Below are 15,000 nucleotides of genomic sequence, written 5' to 3'. Positions count from 1 at the left end.
CATCGGCCAGAGCATCGGAGGGGTCATCTACTCCCTGTGTGCGGGGTCCCCGCTGGTCATCCCCCTGACCACCGCGCCCCTCGCCATCTTCATCAGCGGTGCGTTTACCCAGCATGCACTGCGGCACGCCTCGTCTGCGGAAATCAGCCTTATCACATTTTGTAGTGTTGTGTGTGTATGTGTGTGGGTTGCTGAGGTTGTAGTTTCAGTGCTTGTGTGTGTGTGTGTGTGCACTGCTGAGCTCATAGGGTCGTGTGTGTGTGCTGCAGTGATCCGGGGCATATGTGATGACTACGACCTGGACTTTGCGGCCTTCTACGCTTGCATTGGCCTGTGGAACAGCCTCTTCCTCATCCTGGGAGGAGTCTTCAACGTCAGCCTCCTCATGAAGCTCTTCAAACGGTCAGTCCCCGAGCAGGGTATCGTGGGAAATCTCTGCAGTTTCACAGAAGGCCCTAGTCACTAACACCCTACCCAGTTTTAACACCTTCTGTACGCCATTAAACGCCTTTTACTCCCATTTTTCTTGTATTCCCACAATCTGGAGCACCTGGTCCTGTGTGTAAGTTTCTCTGTTTGCCACCTGTACTCAGTCAGTGCTGGAGAGCACAGCTCATTTTAAGTGTCTCCAGCTTCACACTCCAGCCTGCAGCCGTGGGATTGGCCAGAATGGTCGACCGTAGCTGCTGGATTGGCCAGACTGGTGGTTGGGGAAAACATTGTCGACTAGAACCCTCTCTCCCTTAGCAACATTACAGCCAATCACGTGTCCCTGCAGGACTACCAATCACTGTCAAGAATCCAGATAGGCAGCCGGAGAGTGCACAAAATGGAAGGATGGCTGTTGATATTTCTGTGAGGGAACTGGTGCGGTTGGTTGGCGGCGCAGTGCATTCTGGGTGTTGTAGTGTTTGTTCTTGTCGTGTGTGTGTGGTGCAGGTCCACAGAGGAGGTGATCGCTCTGTTCATCTCTATCGCCTTCGTGGGGGACGCGGTGAAGGGCACTGTCAAGAGTAAGCATCGCGCGTGCCTCTCTTCTCTCGACTCGCATCGCTGTGACACGCTCATTCAACCTGCTCTCCTTCTCTTTACCTTTTCTCTTCCTCGCCCTGTTCTGCTCTTTCTCTCCCTCCATCCCTTTCCCCATCTCACCTTTCTCACCATCTGCTCAAACCTCCCTTTTCTCTTTCCTCTCCCTTTGTTTCTGTACCCTGTTCTTTCTCTCCCTCTATCCCATTCTGTTTCTCTCTCTTCCTTGTTCTTTCTCTCCCTGTATCCCTGTTCTTTTTCTCTCTCTCTCTCCTGTTCTCCGGCTGTCCCTCGCTCCCCAGTTTTCCATAGGTGTTACCACACGCCGGTGGGGCTGGGGAACGGCAGCGTGGGGGAGCTGCCCCGCGTGCAGGAGGCGCTGCTGCAGGGAGCCAATGAAACGCACAACTCCACTGGGGGCGGAGCCTTCTCCCTGCACGAGGCCGTCATCCAGTGCACCCGCGACCAGCCCGTCCTCTGCCTGCTGCTCACCCTGGGCACCCTGTGGCTCGGGTACACCCTCTACCAGTTCAAAAGGAGGTGCGTTAACACTGTGCACACACCCTCTACCAGTTCAAGAGGAGGTGCGTTAACACAGTACACACACCCTCTACCAGTTCAAAAGGAGGTGCGTTAACACAGTGCACACACCCTCTACCAGTTCAAAAGGAGGTGCGTTAACACAGTGCAGGCACCCTCTACCAGTTCAAAAGGAGGTGCGTTAACACAGTGCACACACCCTCTACCAGTTCAAAAGGAGGTGCGTTAACACAGTGCACACACCCTCTACCAGTTCAAAAGGAGGTGCGTTAACACAGTGCAGGCACCCTCTACCAGTTCAAAAGGAGGTGCGTTAACACAGTGCACACACCCTCTACCAGTTCAAAAGGAGGTGCGTTAACACAGTGCACACACCCTCTACCAGTTCAAAAGGAAGTGCGTTAACACAGTGCAGGCACCCTCTACCAGTTCAAAAGGAGGTGCGTTAACACAGTGCACACACCCTCTACCAGTTCAAAAGGAGGGGCGTTAACACAGTGCACACACCCTCTACCAGTTCAAAAGGAGGTGCGTTAACACAGTGCACACACCCTCTACCAGTTCAAGAGGAGGTGCGGTATATTCTAATACAATATATCCTTTCAGGCAGACACTACAGAGTATTGATACGTTTTGGAGAATGCACATTAAAGGTCAGATTAATATCATAAAACTCCTCCAGCACACGCACTCAGCGCTGGTTTGGCCCTTTCACCGAAAACAGATTAAAAAGCCCAAATCAATCAATTATACTGCTGCTTGAAACTGCCGTGTTTTTAAAACCGTAACACCATTTCACACCGCTAACACCAGAGGAAGCGACGCTAATCAAATTCTCTGCGGCATTATTGTTACGTTACTCATGTGCTTAGCAGACACCCCCATCCAGAGCAGTCCACACAGCTCACGTTTCTATCCCTTTATACAGATGAGTGTATTACTGAAGCATTTCTGACTGCAGCATTTATATCAAGGGTGCTCCAGCAGTGTGTCACCTGGTATTTTAACCTGCGTTGTCTGGGCTGTGTGCTCAGTACTCTACGCACACGCACACACGCACACACACACATGCACGCACACACACACTCACCTAAACACACACACGCACACACTCACACACACACACACACACATACACTGACCCTAAGACTTCATCTCTGCAGCACACTAATACCTCAGAAACTTCTTTCTGCAACAGAACCTGAAGCATGATGTGGGCACGCTCTATTCGCTGCAGTATCTGAGAATTGTGGGTAATAGAGTTTTCTTTTCTTTTTCTGTCTTGCAGCCCCTTCCTCCATGCCAAAATCCGAGAGGTGTTGTCGGACTGCGCCCTGCCCATCTCGGTTCTCATGTTCTCCTTCATCGGCTCCTACCTGTTCAGAGACATCTCGCGTCAGTACACCTCTCTTCAGCCTCACCCTTTCACCTTTTCTCTGGAACTCACCTGTGGAAACGTGAACACGTTACCCTCACACACCGCTACGTGAGAACGTTAGCATCACCCACGGCTAGTTCCAGGAAAGGAATAACGACAGGAAGTTCACAGTATAGGATACATGCTGTATTATTATGGTCTGATTTGATGTGTGCAGAAGTCATTTTCAGAAACAGCACCGTACAATTTGTTTGAAATTTTTTTTACTGATGGATTTTAATGTTACATTTTAAAATGGTTTTTGACAGGTGGATTGATTGCTTGATTTAACTTACTTGATAATCATCAGAAAATACTAGAGGAAGTTCAAGTGGGAACATCATCAAGTAGCAATCTTAAAAACTATCAAGGGTAACACAAGAAAGCTAAAAACATACTTCCATTGTGGTACTTAAGGTGGGGGGAGTGGTGGAGAGACATGGCAATTTGACACGCATCCATAAATCAACAATAAGGTCGTGTCCTACAGTCTTTACGATCTCTTACTGAGTAGTCCTGACATTCAGCTGTGCATTGTGCAGGCGAGACTTGAGTCATATTTTTCTTAGATCCAAAATGGCTGAGTGCGGATGCTAAGAGTGTGCTCCAGCGACAGTTAAACAACTATCCTTCCCTGTCAACACTAATACATGCACTTCAGGTCATGGTGGCCCGGCATTTATTTCTGCTGGTAAATTTAGACCTTTCCTCAGTCATTCTGACGTCCTGATTGGCTGATTGGTCTCTCACCTCCAGTAAGTCGATAGGGCCTTTTAACAACAGGAAGTCATACTGTGGCTCCCAGCAGCCATTTTTGCAGTGAATGAAAAAACGTTTTTTTTTTTTTTGTTTGTTTTTTTTAATCAACATTTGAGCCAATATGATAAAAACTGTGAAGTTATTCCCTGGCTTTTTAAAAAGCCGATCGAGCTGAACTCCAGGGAAAGTAAACACTGGGGGGGGGGGGTTCTGCTGGTGGCTCATCCTGTTAAGGCACTGTTATAGTGCACGGATGGGTCCCACGGTCTGGTATTGAATCTGGCCCATACCAGTAACCCTAGTGCCCACAGCCCTGTATGAGGGATCCCCCAGGAGGGAGGGTTTCAGTCTGCCAGGTCATCAGTGTGGCATCACTCTCTCTTTAATGAGAGGTGGCAGGGAGCTTTGATGAATACTACGGGCATTCCAAACCTGGAAGGATAAGGAGAAGCAACTGAAACACTCACAGAGATCTCGTTTGTGTTGTGTGTGTGTGCGTGTGTGTGTGTGTGTGCGTGTGCGCTGCAGTCCCCGTGTTCAACTTCCACAACGGGCCCATGTTCACCGTGGCACCCTTCGAGAGGCTGTCGGGCATGAACATCCTGAGCGCCATGGGGCTGGGCTTCCTCCTGGCGCTGCTCATCTTCATCGACCAGAACATCGTGGTGTCGCTGACCAATGCCCCAGAGAACAGGTAACCCGAACCCACCCCTCCCGCGGCTGTTTGTGTAACCGGCGTCCCCACGAGGCCCGGCCGAGGACGCGGTCCTCACGTCGCCTCAGGAGGCCGCCTCTGCTGAGAGTCACTCCCAGAGAAACTCCAGCGCCTTACCGCCAACCCAAACAGCCCTGGGAGGCCCGGGCGTGACTGTGTATGTAGTGTATGTGTGTATGTACTGTGTGTATGTAGTGGTTGTGTGTATGCGAGTGTACTGTATGTGTGTATGTATTGTATGCTGGTATGCGTGTATGTACTGTATGTGAGTATGTACTGGGATTATGTACTGTATGTGAGTATGTATTATAGTTGTGTATGTACTATGTGTGTGTGTACTACATGCTGGTATTTGTGTTGCTGCAGGTTACTGAAGGGCACGGCGTATCACTGGGACCTGATGCTCTCGGGCTTCATTAACATCCTGATGTCAGTGCTGGGGTTGCCATGGATGCACGCGGCCTTCCCCCACTCCACGCTGCACGTGCGCCAGCTGGCCTGCGTGGAGCAGCGCGTCGAGGGCGGGCACCTCTACGAGACGTGAGTCTGCCACGCCCCACGCCATGCCCTGCGCTGCGGCGGGCAGAACGCCAAAGAGCGTTTCTGTCAAACCTGGAGGAGTTCTAATCCATCCACCCCTCCATCCATCCATCCACCCATCCATTGTCTATACCTGCTTATCCTGTGGGTCGTGGGTGGGTGGGGGGGGGAGTCTATCCCAGTGATTAGTTCTTATGCAAACACATAAAGAAACATGTGTTGGTGCATATAGTGTAGACCAGTGGTAACCAGCCCTGCTCCTGGAGATCTACCATCCTGTGGGTTTTCATTTCAACACTTAATTTGGCGCACCTGACTCTACTAATTAGCAGCTCAGTGAGAACTCAAGCTGTTAAATGGGGTTTTCTTCGTTGGGATTTGAGTGAAAACCCACAGGATGGTAGATTTCCAGGAACAGGGTTGGTTACCACTGGTGGAGACATACAGTGTGTGCCAAATAGGCTTTGACGAGCCGGCTAGAAATGAAGTGTTGTGATTGTGTCTCATTCGTGTGTCTAGTCACTGCTGACCCTTCCTTTCTGTGCCTGTGTGTGTGTGTGTGTGTGTGTGTGTGTGTGCATGTGCGGTGTGTGTGTGTGCAGGATTGTGAGTGTGAAGGAGACTCGGCTGACCTCTCTGGCGGCTAACATCTTTATCGGGGTGTCGGTGCTACTGCTGCCCGTCCCGCTGCAGTGGATCCCCAAACCCGTGCTGTACGGCCTCTTCCTCTACATCGCCCTCACCTCCATCGACGGGAACCAGATGTGTGACCGCATGGCCCTGCTGCTCAAAGAGCAGGTAACGCCTTCCCTCAACACAGCTCATCACCTCAACACAGCTCATACTGAACACAGCTCGCACTGAACACAGCTTACCTGAACACAGCTCGCACTGAACACAGCTTACCTGAACACAGCTCATACTGAACACAGCTCATACTGAACACAGCTTACCTGAACACAGCTCACACTGAACACAGCTTACCTGAACACAGCTCACACTGAACACAGCTTACATGAACACAGCTCGCACTGAACACAGCTTACCTGAACACAGCTCATACTGAACACAGCTCATACTGAACACAGCTTACCTGAACACAGCTCACACTGAACACAGCTCGTACTGAAACAGCCCTGTGTCAAGGCATCGCAACATTTATCTGATACTGAGCCAGTATGTCTCTCTCTCTGTCTGTCCCACTCCCACCCCTCTCTTTCTATATCTCTCTCTCACCCACCTCTCTCTCTACTGCTCCTCCGTGTCCCCCAACTCTCTCTCTCTGTCCCACCCCTCTCTCTCTCTCTCTCTCTCTCTGTCTCTCTCTTCCTTCCCTGTGTCTCCCACCCCTCTCTCTCTATCTCTCTCCCTCCCCTCTCCCTCTCTCTCTTTCTCTATCTCTCTCCCACCCCAGACCTCCTACCCTCCCACCCACTATATCCGGAAGGTTCCTCAGAGGAAGATCCACTACTTCACGGCCCTGCAGATGATGCAGCTGCTGATCCTGTGTGCGTTCGGCATGTACCCCCTGCCCTACATGAAGATGATCTTCCCCTTGCTGATGATTCTGCTCATACCCATCAGGTACGCTCGTCTCCCGTTACCCAGAAGCCCACGGGGCCCGAGAGTGACCTGTGATTGGCCGCGCTGACTTCAGGGGCCGCTGAGAATGACCTGTGATTGGCCAAACTCGCTCCAGGGGCTGCCAAGAGTGATCTGTGATTGGCGAAGTTCACTTTAGGGGCTGCCAAGAGTGACCTGTGATTGGCAGAGCTCACTTCAGGGGCCCTCAAGAGTGATCTGTGATTGGCCAAGCTCATTTCAGGGTTTCCCAAGAGTGACCTGCGATTGGCTGAGCTCACTTCAGGGGAGGGGACTGGCAGATACGGCAGAGCATCCGAAGCACAGAGGAGAAATTTCAAATGTTAAAAAATGGTTTAAAAAAAATAAGTTGAATTCACGTGGTTGTATTGCTACATCAGTAATGTTACATCACTGGGCAGGAAGCATGTCAAAGGGCATCGATTCCACAAGAAATACACTTCAATGTGACGTCAGCACAACCTTATTTCCTTTATGATGTAGTAAGACTGAGCTCATTTTTACTCTGTTATATGCTTCGGGGGAAAATACAAGAGGCAAATTAATTAGCTGCATTATAATTGCATTATAATATGCTTTTCAGGATGCATATGTTCTGTTGGTAAATTGCATGTTTACCAGAAGACATTTTGCTTAACACGGTGAGTTAGAAATCCCAAGATGAGAATTGGTTTGGAAAATTTAAATTAATATGAAAATTTGAGCTTTCAACTGGGATCCATCAGACATTAACTGTTCACTGGCCGCTCGGAAGCAATCCAGGTGGAAACGCTTACAGGAGGGTTACAGAAATCCAGACTGAACCCTCCACTGAATCCACAGGGGTGGGATTTTAAATGCATGAATCCCAAAGGTCTTGCTCTGGGGCATTTTCTAGTGAATGATAGCTCCTCTGTCTTTCTAAGTGGGCTCTTCTGAGAGCTGCAGTGCAGAGATGAGGTGACCTTGGGCTGGGCAGTGTTTCACTGCTGTGAGTCTCTGTGGTATCCACACGGACGGGCCGGTGTATCAGTAACAGCGTCAGTGTCACAGGATTGCTCTAACGGGGCAAGAGGCCAAGCCACACTGTTATTTCTCTAAAGAAAAACAAGCAGAATGAGCGAGCGTTCTTACGTCTGTCAGCGTTGGCTCAGAAACCCTGCGCCTGCTGGATTTTATTTGGGCTTTACTGAACATTTCCACTCTGAAACGCACCAGAGGGTTTGCGGATTTCCCTTTTTTTAATTAAATGAGTTCAGCGTGTTTGATGGACGTGGTTTCCTAGTTTGTCCTTAGTAGCGCAACTGCGCCTCTGCTGGTCGACTGGGAGACTGCAGTCTGTGTTCACCAGTTGCCTCTCTCCCATAGTAACATCACAGTGACATCACTGAAAGGGGACAGGTTTATGGAAGGATGGGCCATTCAAAAATAGGGGGGAGGGGGGAGAAATAGGTGAAGGAAAAAGGGGGTGTGGCTTCTGACCTAGAGGGGTGGAGCTCTGTATCTATGTGTATATCACCCTGCTCTTGGTTAGCTAATTAGCAACCGGCACCATGCAGGCGTTCACTGACAGGTTTACCCACAGTAAGAGATTTCATACAGGCACATTAACACAGCAGGCTTCACCTGTCATTCGTGTCAGCTCATAAAGATACACAGATAAAATGTCAGCTCACGCAAAAGTGAGCGGGACAGTCGCACGCTTGAGAGCAGAAGTTGGGGGTTAAAGTTATGAAACGGGCTCTGACCTCGTCTGTGTTCCCCTCCACAGGAACTCCCTCCTGCCCAGGATCATCGAGGCCAAGTACCTGGACATCATAGACTCCCAGCACATGTGAAAGGAAGCGCAGGCCTCAGCTTACGAGTGCCAGCCAGGAAGCCACGCATCCCTTTCCCCCGCGGGCAGCCGTGGGGAGCCGCGGGCCTCCAGCGTGAGGCTGAGCCTGGAGCCCGGCGGATTCCTGGCTGCAGCGTCCTTCCTCTGTCTGTCCTCCACCCCTCTGCCTAACGGCTGACCCTAACCCCCACCCCTCTGCCTAACGGCTGACCCTAACCCCCACCCCTCTGCCTAACGGCTGACCCTAACCCTAACCCCCACCCCTCTGCCTAACGGCTGACCCTAACCCCCACCCCTCTGCCTAACGGCTGACCCTAACCCCCACCCCTCTGCCTAACGGCTGTTTCGCTCCATTCTGTCCGGTTGCTCTTCTCCACTCAGGCAGATCTCAAAGATTGTTAAAAAGGGTGTTGTAGACCTCCCACACACACACACACACAACACACACACTTAAATCTGCATACATGTACATGCATATACATACATACCTACACATGTGTTTACCCATACACGCACGCACACACACACACGTAATACCTGTGCACGCACAGACATGCTATCTTGCAGAGCAAAAACAGACGTTAAAATGAAAAAACTGTCACAAGTACACGTGGATGCCGCAGATCTGTTCCTGAGCATCATTACCCAGAAACCCCACAGTGCCACATTTTTACTGACATCGTCATAAAATCCGTAACAGGCGAGGCTTCCAGCTGCACTCCTCAATAGTATTCCAAAGCAATACCTTCTCAAATTCTAAATACGAAAAAAAGAAATTGATGTATTTTTGGAGTGTGTCCAGTTTGATTAAGTTATTGATTGAGATGCGGCAGGCCCGGGTTCCCCTCTGTCTCCCCTCCTGGCTCTCAGGGAGGGAGACACCAAGCATGGCCGCCCTGTCCCCACTTCCTCTCGTTTCACGGCTGCTTTTTCCATCTCTCCGTTTTTTAATCTGGCGGTCCGAGACGCCGTGCGTGAGGATCGTGCCCCCGCTGTCTTTCGGCTCAGGGCTGCGGTCCTGGCCGCAGGAAGTCAGGGCGGGTAAAGAGGTAGTGGGGGGGGGGGGGGGGGGGCAGAGGGGGGCTGCTTTGGTCCCACAGCGGGGCTAAACGCAGACCCAAACACACACACACCCTCGCTCGGAGAGAGCCGTCACAACCGCCACACTCATTGCTTTCTTGTGGGAGTTTATTTTTCTCAGATGAATCCCAGTATTTTTTAATTTAAAAAAAAAAAAAAATTTAAATTTACAATTATTTTTTTACAGCTTTTTAGTTCTTCTGCTGAAGAAGTTTTTTTTTTTAATTGTTTTTAAATTTTAATTTAGCCTCAGATCCAGACCAGTCCTCCGGACTCCATGGCAACGATTTCATAGCCAGGGTTTCTACCCGCAGTTAGTTCCTCGCAGACAGTTTTTGGGAGGGCGCTCACTTTTTTTGTGGAACCTGCGCCTCCGCCCCTCCAGGTACTGAGCCTGGGCTGCAGGGGGGGGGGGGGGGGGCTGGTTTTGGGTCGTCGTGACGACGGGAAGGCGTAGTTTGAGGAAGGTTTTCCTCGCATTTATAGTTACGTTTGCCAATGCCGTTTCCTCTCACTGTTCTTGTTTTCCGTACCTTTGAATAAAATGATGTGAGATGATGTTCAGTGTCCTGCGTATTTACAACACAAGAGACGGGAAATGTGAACACTGTTAGCGTTAGCAGGGTCCGTGACATATACTTCAAAACCTCCTGACCAGAGATTGTGAGATGTTTTTAAAAAATAAATAAATAATCTGTATTTGTTTGAAAATCTGCACATTTCTTAAAACATTAGAGTGGTTCACGAAAACACATCTTTGGTAAATCTTATCTTTTCTGCAGAAGCAAAAACCTCGCTAAGGCTGACAGTACTGTTGTTGTTGGTTTTTTTTGTATTTCGTCTGTTGCAGGTAAAAATTGCTGTGAGATTTTCTTCTTTCCAGTTAGTCAGAAATTACATTTCTACCTTGTTCTGTGATTTTGGATATTCATTCGTTTTTTCCGAATTTTTAAAGTTCTCTGTTGTACTATGTTATAGTGAGCTGAAACTGTACCCCACCCTCACGACCAGCTGGGATTAAGAAATTTTAAAAATCAGTTTCTAAATGTCAACAATAATTTTGTCACAAAATAAGCTAAATTTGTGAGCTGTAATATGTTTTAAAATCAAAAGGAACGTGTGAGCTCAAGATATATATTGTACACTGAAAACGATCAATTCAAGCAGTTTACCAAATAAAAAGTGACTGAGCTATAAACATCATTTGTCAGTTTTGTTCCATAACTTCATCCATCATCTGTGCCCCCTTATTCCAGGTCAGGGTCGTGGGGGGTGCTGGAGCCTGTCCCAGCATGCATTGTGCGAGAGGCAGGAATACACTCTGGACAGTTTGCCAGTCCATCGCATGGCACACACACCACTCATACACTCATACATAGGGGCAATTTAGACTCTGCAGTTAACCTAAGCTGCATGTCTTCGGACTGCGGGAGGAATGTTCTATAAATGAATTACACATTTCAGTGGATACAGAATATAGTTGCTAATCTACATTTGCATTGCAGATTTATCTCTTATCTTCTTTTCATTTCATCTTCCAAAAAATATATATATATTTATAAAGTAAATCATGTGAAAGACATGCCTCAAATCAAATTAGCAAATTAATGACCATAATTTGTATAATATATATATTCAAGTTAGTAAATGCTAGATAGAATTAACTGCTTTAATTGTTCGATTAAATGCTGAGTGATGTTTGGTTCATCTGCAGTGACAGTGACAGCACAGTCAGCTCGGGTCAGCCAATCCCTCCCTCCCTCCCTCTCTCCCTCCCTCCCACGCATCTTTATCAATGGGACTGACTGAAACGGCTAGCTTGAGCACCATACTCACATCACAGCGTGCCTTGAGCCCAGACCTTTCAAATGGAGATCAGTCAGTTAGAAAGGAGATCTGTAGGAGGTTGGCTTAGCCTCCCTGTGTGATTTCAGTTATTCTCGGAACTTCAAAAAATAGTCGGCCATCTTGTGAACAGAGCGAATTTGAGGTGGGAGAGGGCTCTAACGGGACCAGCACTGCAAACCTGCACTCATGCACCACCTGCAGCTCGACCCACAATTCCCTGCTTCTTGTGACTTGTACAGTACGTGCACTTGGTTTGTATGGACTGCCCTTTTTGGTAGGTCACTCTGGCAAACAGCCTCCACCAAATGACTGAATAACAAAATGCTTTGTTGCATTGATATGATGTGACCTTTGCTGCATACAAAACTGTGGTGTAAATATAGTGGCTTTTCGGAAGTCGTCTCGAGTGCTTGAGGTCTTGAAGACAATGCAGGTCGGGTGAGCTCCAAGTTCCCACAATGCCTCGGAGATCGGCAACGTTCCGGGCGCCGTCTCGATGGGCTGTCCCTCCCTGGTTCACCCGAAAACAAGAGGATTTGCTGTGGAAAACCGCCTTACCCCAACAAATCAGACCTGAAAAATACAAACCATGCCATGCCAAGTGTATGTGAGATCTAGGCCTAATAGAACAGTGCTTAAAGCAGAGGCCAGTATCACGATTCACAAAGCAGGTCTTACTGAGTGTTAGAAAAACCCAGAGCCATTCTAAATCTAGAACATGGACTAAAGTTTTTTTTTTTTTTTAAACTGTTCCAGGATCAGTGCAGTTACCTATCTAACTCCTTAATCCAGTTTTGTGATACAGGCCCCTGGAGACCTGCACGGTCTCCTGGTTTTTGTTGCTATTCAGCACTTAATTCATCAATTAAATCAGCTGATGACACAATGATCTAAATTCGATTTTTTTGATGTGTCTGAATTTACATACAGATTTGTCACCTCTTCGGTGTAGTGTGAAAAAAAACGTCAAGAAGTTATTAACTGTAGCCTACTACTAGCTCGTTCGCAGCTGAAAACTTCACAACTGGATACCTACTGCCACCTACTGGTGTAACTTCATAATCTGAATACAACGCGCGCCTCTCTCTCTCTCATACGCGCATGAACACACAAAAAACATACAAGTACATGTTAAAACAAATTATTTATATCAAGATTATGCCAAATTATAATTAAAAACTATCAACTTTAAGATAATGATTCTGTACCTGGACTGAGGTAGACAGGCTGTATGTTTGCCAAAAAACTGTTCTCAAAAATCTCCACTCTTGAATTATACATAAATGAATTGGCACACGTCCACTCCATCCACAAATATATTCGGTTATGAAGGTAAGTATAACGTTAGCTCTGGTTCACCAGAAAGCTAAATAGCTAGCTTGCTAACCACATCAAGTTAGCCGATTAAACAGATGTTGCACTTCGACATAACATAAATTATTTTCTGGAGGCGACTCCATTGTGTTTTCGTAGCGTGAAGCAACATCTGCTGTCCGTTAACAGCGTCTCTGTTCCTCTCGGTTGTCCCGAAAATGAATGAATAGGGAGCCTGACAACTGTGAGGAAAAGCGATTCTGTTAACGTTGACGGTCAGCAGGGGAGGCAAATGCTATGTAAGTAGGCCTACAAAGTGTTAGGCTCCACAAAATTACTTATGTTATTATACCGAAGTGAAATATCTCTGAACTAAGTTTTGTACTACCGTTACTATTTTGTGACATGCTGTTTGTGCTGTACTTGTTCTAATAAAGATTTATATTGCTTGTCAGATCGCCTGTGTCATGGTGTTCAGTTCACTACCGAGCTGTTTGTTTTCATCGCTGATAAAAACTACCCACACATTTTTAAATCAGCTGATATATCTTAAGTAGGCTTGTCGCGATGTCCGTCAATACATTTTGTAATTACAATTAACAACTAAAATAAACGTGCATCTGCAGTTTCAACATTGAATATTCAATTTCTGAATATATAAATTCAATTCTGGATATATAAGTACAATTCCTAACTATATAAATTCAATTTCTGAATATATAAATTTAATTCCCGAATATATAAGTACAATTCTGAATATATAAATTCAATTTCTGAATATATAAATTCAATTCTGGATATATAAGTACAATTCCCGAATATATAAATTCAATTTCCGAATATATAACTTCAATTCTGAATATATAAATTACAATTCTGAATATATATATAACTCGGTATATATATAACTCTTCTCATATGAAGAGCAGAGCTATCAGGGACTGTGAGAACACACGTCGCTGTTTAGGCTCAATTTTTCGCTGTCAGAAATGGACTTGCGTCCGTAGCAACGGTAACCGGAAACAAAGTATCCCTACATCCGGTTTTGGTCGCCATCTTGTGAAATAGGCCTATTCTGTGAAGTGTACGCAGGTAAATAAGAAAACTACACCTCCCAGAGTTCATGATTAAAGACAGAGAGGCTTCAGTGAGTAACGGAGGCAGGTTTAACGACGTAGCGGCAGGGTTATGAGGCAGCAGGCGAGAATCTGCAGGGCTCTTTTAGCGGGATATTTAGCAGTCACATTAGCCGGAAGGCAGCTCTCGTTTGGGTGCGAAATACTCGGCGAAAAGCACGTGTGTTTGAGCAGAGCTTACGGGACCTGTGTCACGATGGCCGAAGAGGCAAAGAAGCGCGCAGGCATCGCAGCGGTGGACAACCACGTTCAGGTCGCGCATGTTACGCCAGTGTTGATGATATACGCTGTGTATCGTAAACATCTGGATTGCTAATAATCCAGTGAAGCTGGCTAGTTGAATAGCTGTGCAGTTGTGGGGCTGCACGGGACAATTGATCTGGAGAGGGTCGCGTGCGCCATATATGCAGTCTTTAGCCGTAATGCTAGCTGCGTAGTTAGCTTGAATAAACGAGATGGTTACTTCGCTGGTGTGGTCCTCGAATAAATTTGTGCGTTGTCGTGCAAGCTAAGTCAGCGCAACATCAATGTTAAATCCAAGTTCGTGACATTCGTTAGCTGCACGCCATGTGTCGGGATGTCATGCTGACTTGCTCAATCGCAAGTTCAGCGAGCTTGTCGCACCGTTGCTACTCCCTGGCCAGTCGTTTACCCCGTAACCCTTAATTCTCAGGTGATATAATCATAAGTCGCTAGCTTACTATTTAACTTAGCTTGCTACTTTTACGCTTATCTTTTAAACCCCACGATTCGCATACGTAACAAAGCACAAAGCAGGAGTCAAGCAGGTTGCTTAACTTGGCTAAGACAGATCAGAACTATTTACTGCGGTACAGAAGTTATGCCTATGGATGTAGTGAGTTAACATTACTGTGCATTCGTAGTGCCACTACTCCCACGTTAAACTAACTTCAAACGTAAAGTTAAAGCTGCAATGTTTATTCTATTTAACTAACAGTTACACTGGGCAGTACAGGGTATGGTTGGCTAATATTGCTACGTAGCTAGCCTCACGTGTCCCACCGGTAGCAGTGACCTTTAAACCATCAATACAGCAGGCGCTTTAGAAGTGTGTTCAGTCTATATGACCACATATTTATACCACACACTGAGACGAAATATGAAAATCTGGCATTGAACTTTGGACAGGCATGGAGATGCGAGATGTTTTGGCGCGTTGGAAACTTGAAACGGGTTTAGTGGC

At 47.2% G+C, this 15,000-nt stretch overlaps 2 protein-coding genes across 5 annotated transcripts in view; both read left to right on the top strand.

The window, feature by feature from the left end:
- The window catches only part of slc4a11 (solute carrier family 4 member 11), a 77,007-nt gene extending 68,358 nt beyond the window's left edge, over positions 1–8,649 (top strand). For 3 of the 4 annotated variants that reach the window (XM_035418258.1, XM_035418260.1, XM_035418261.1), the window contains 10 exons: positions 1–98; positions 270–402; positions 940–1,013; positions 1,332–1,569; positions 2,858–2,964; positions 4,274–4,439; positions 4,827–5,000; positions 5,603–5,798; positions 6,415–6,584; positions 8,353–8,649. The exon at positions 1–98 is cut by the window's left edge and continues 16 nt beyond it. In XM_035418258.1, coding sequence (XP_035274149.1) covers positions 1–98; positions 270–402; positions 940–1,013; positions 1,332–1,569; positions 2,858–2,964; positions 4,274–4,439; positions 4,827–5,000; positions 5,603–5,798; positions 6,415–6,584; positions 8,353–8,419 — 1,423 coding nt within the window. In that variant the 3' untranslated portion in view covers positions 8,420–8,649. The remainder of the gene's footprint in view (positions 99–269; positions 403–939; positions 1,014–1,331; positions 1,570–2,857; positions 2,965–4,273; positions 4,440–4,826; positions 5,001–5,602; positions 5,799–6,414; positions 6,585–8,352) is intronic. The other variant, XM_035418259.1, reaches the window with a different exon arrangement.
- A 5,128-nt stretch (positions 8,650–13,777) lies between these two features.
- Positions 13,778–15,000, top strand: part of rpia (ribose 5-phosphate isomerase A (ribose 5-phosphate epimerase)) — a 6,959-nt gene continuing 5,736 nt past the window's right edge. Inside the window, exon 1 of the mRNA XM_035419600.1 lies at positions 13,778–14,049. Within this exon, the coding sequence (XP_035275491.1) occupies positions 13,849–14,049 (201 nt within the window). The 5' untranslated portion in view covers positions 13,778–13,848. The remainder of the gene's footprint in view (positions 14,050–15,000) is intronic.

This window comes from Anguilla anguilla, chromosome 5, assembly GCF_013347855.1.
Source record: "Anguilla anguilla isolate fAngAng1 chromosome 5, fAngAng1.pri, whole genome shotgun sequence".
NCBI classification, from domain to species: domain Eukaryota; kingdom Metazoa; phylum Chordata; class Actinopteri; order Anguilliformes; family Anguillidae; genus Anguilla; species Anguilla anguilla.
This window is presented reverse-complemented; position numbering and strand designations above follow the sequence as displayed.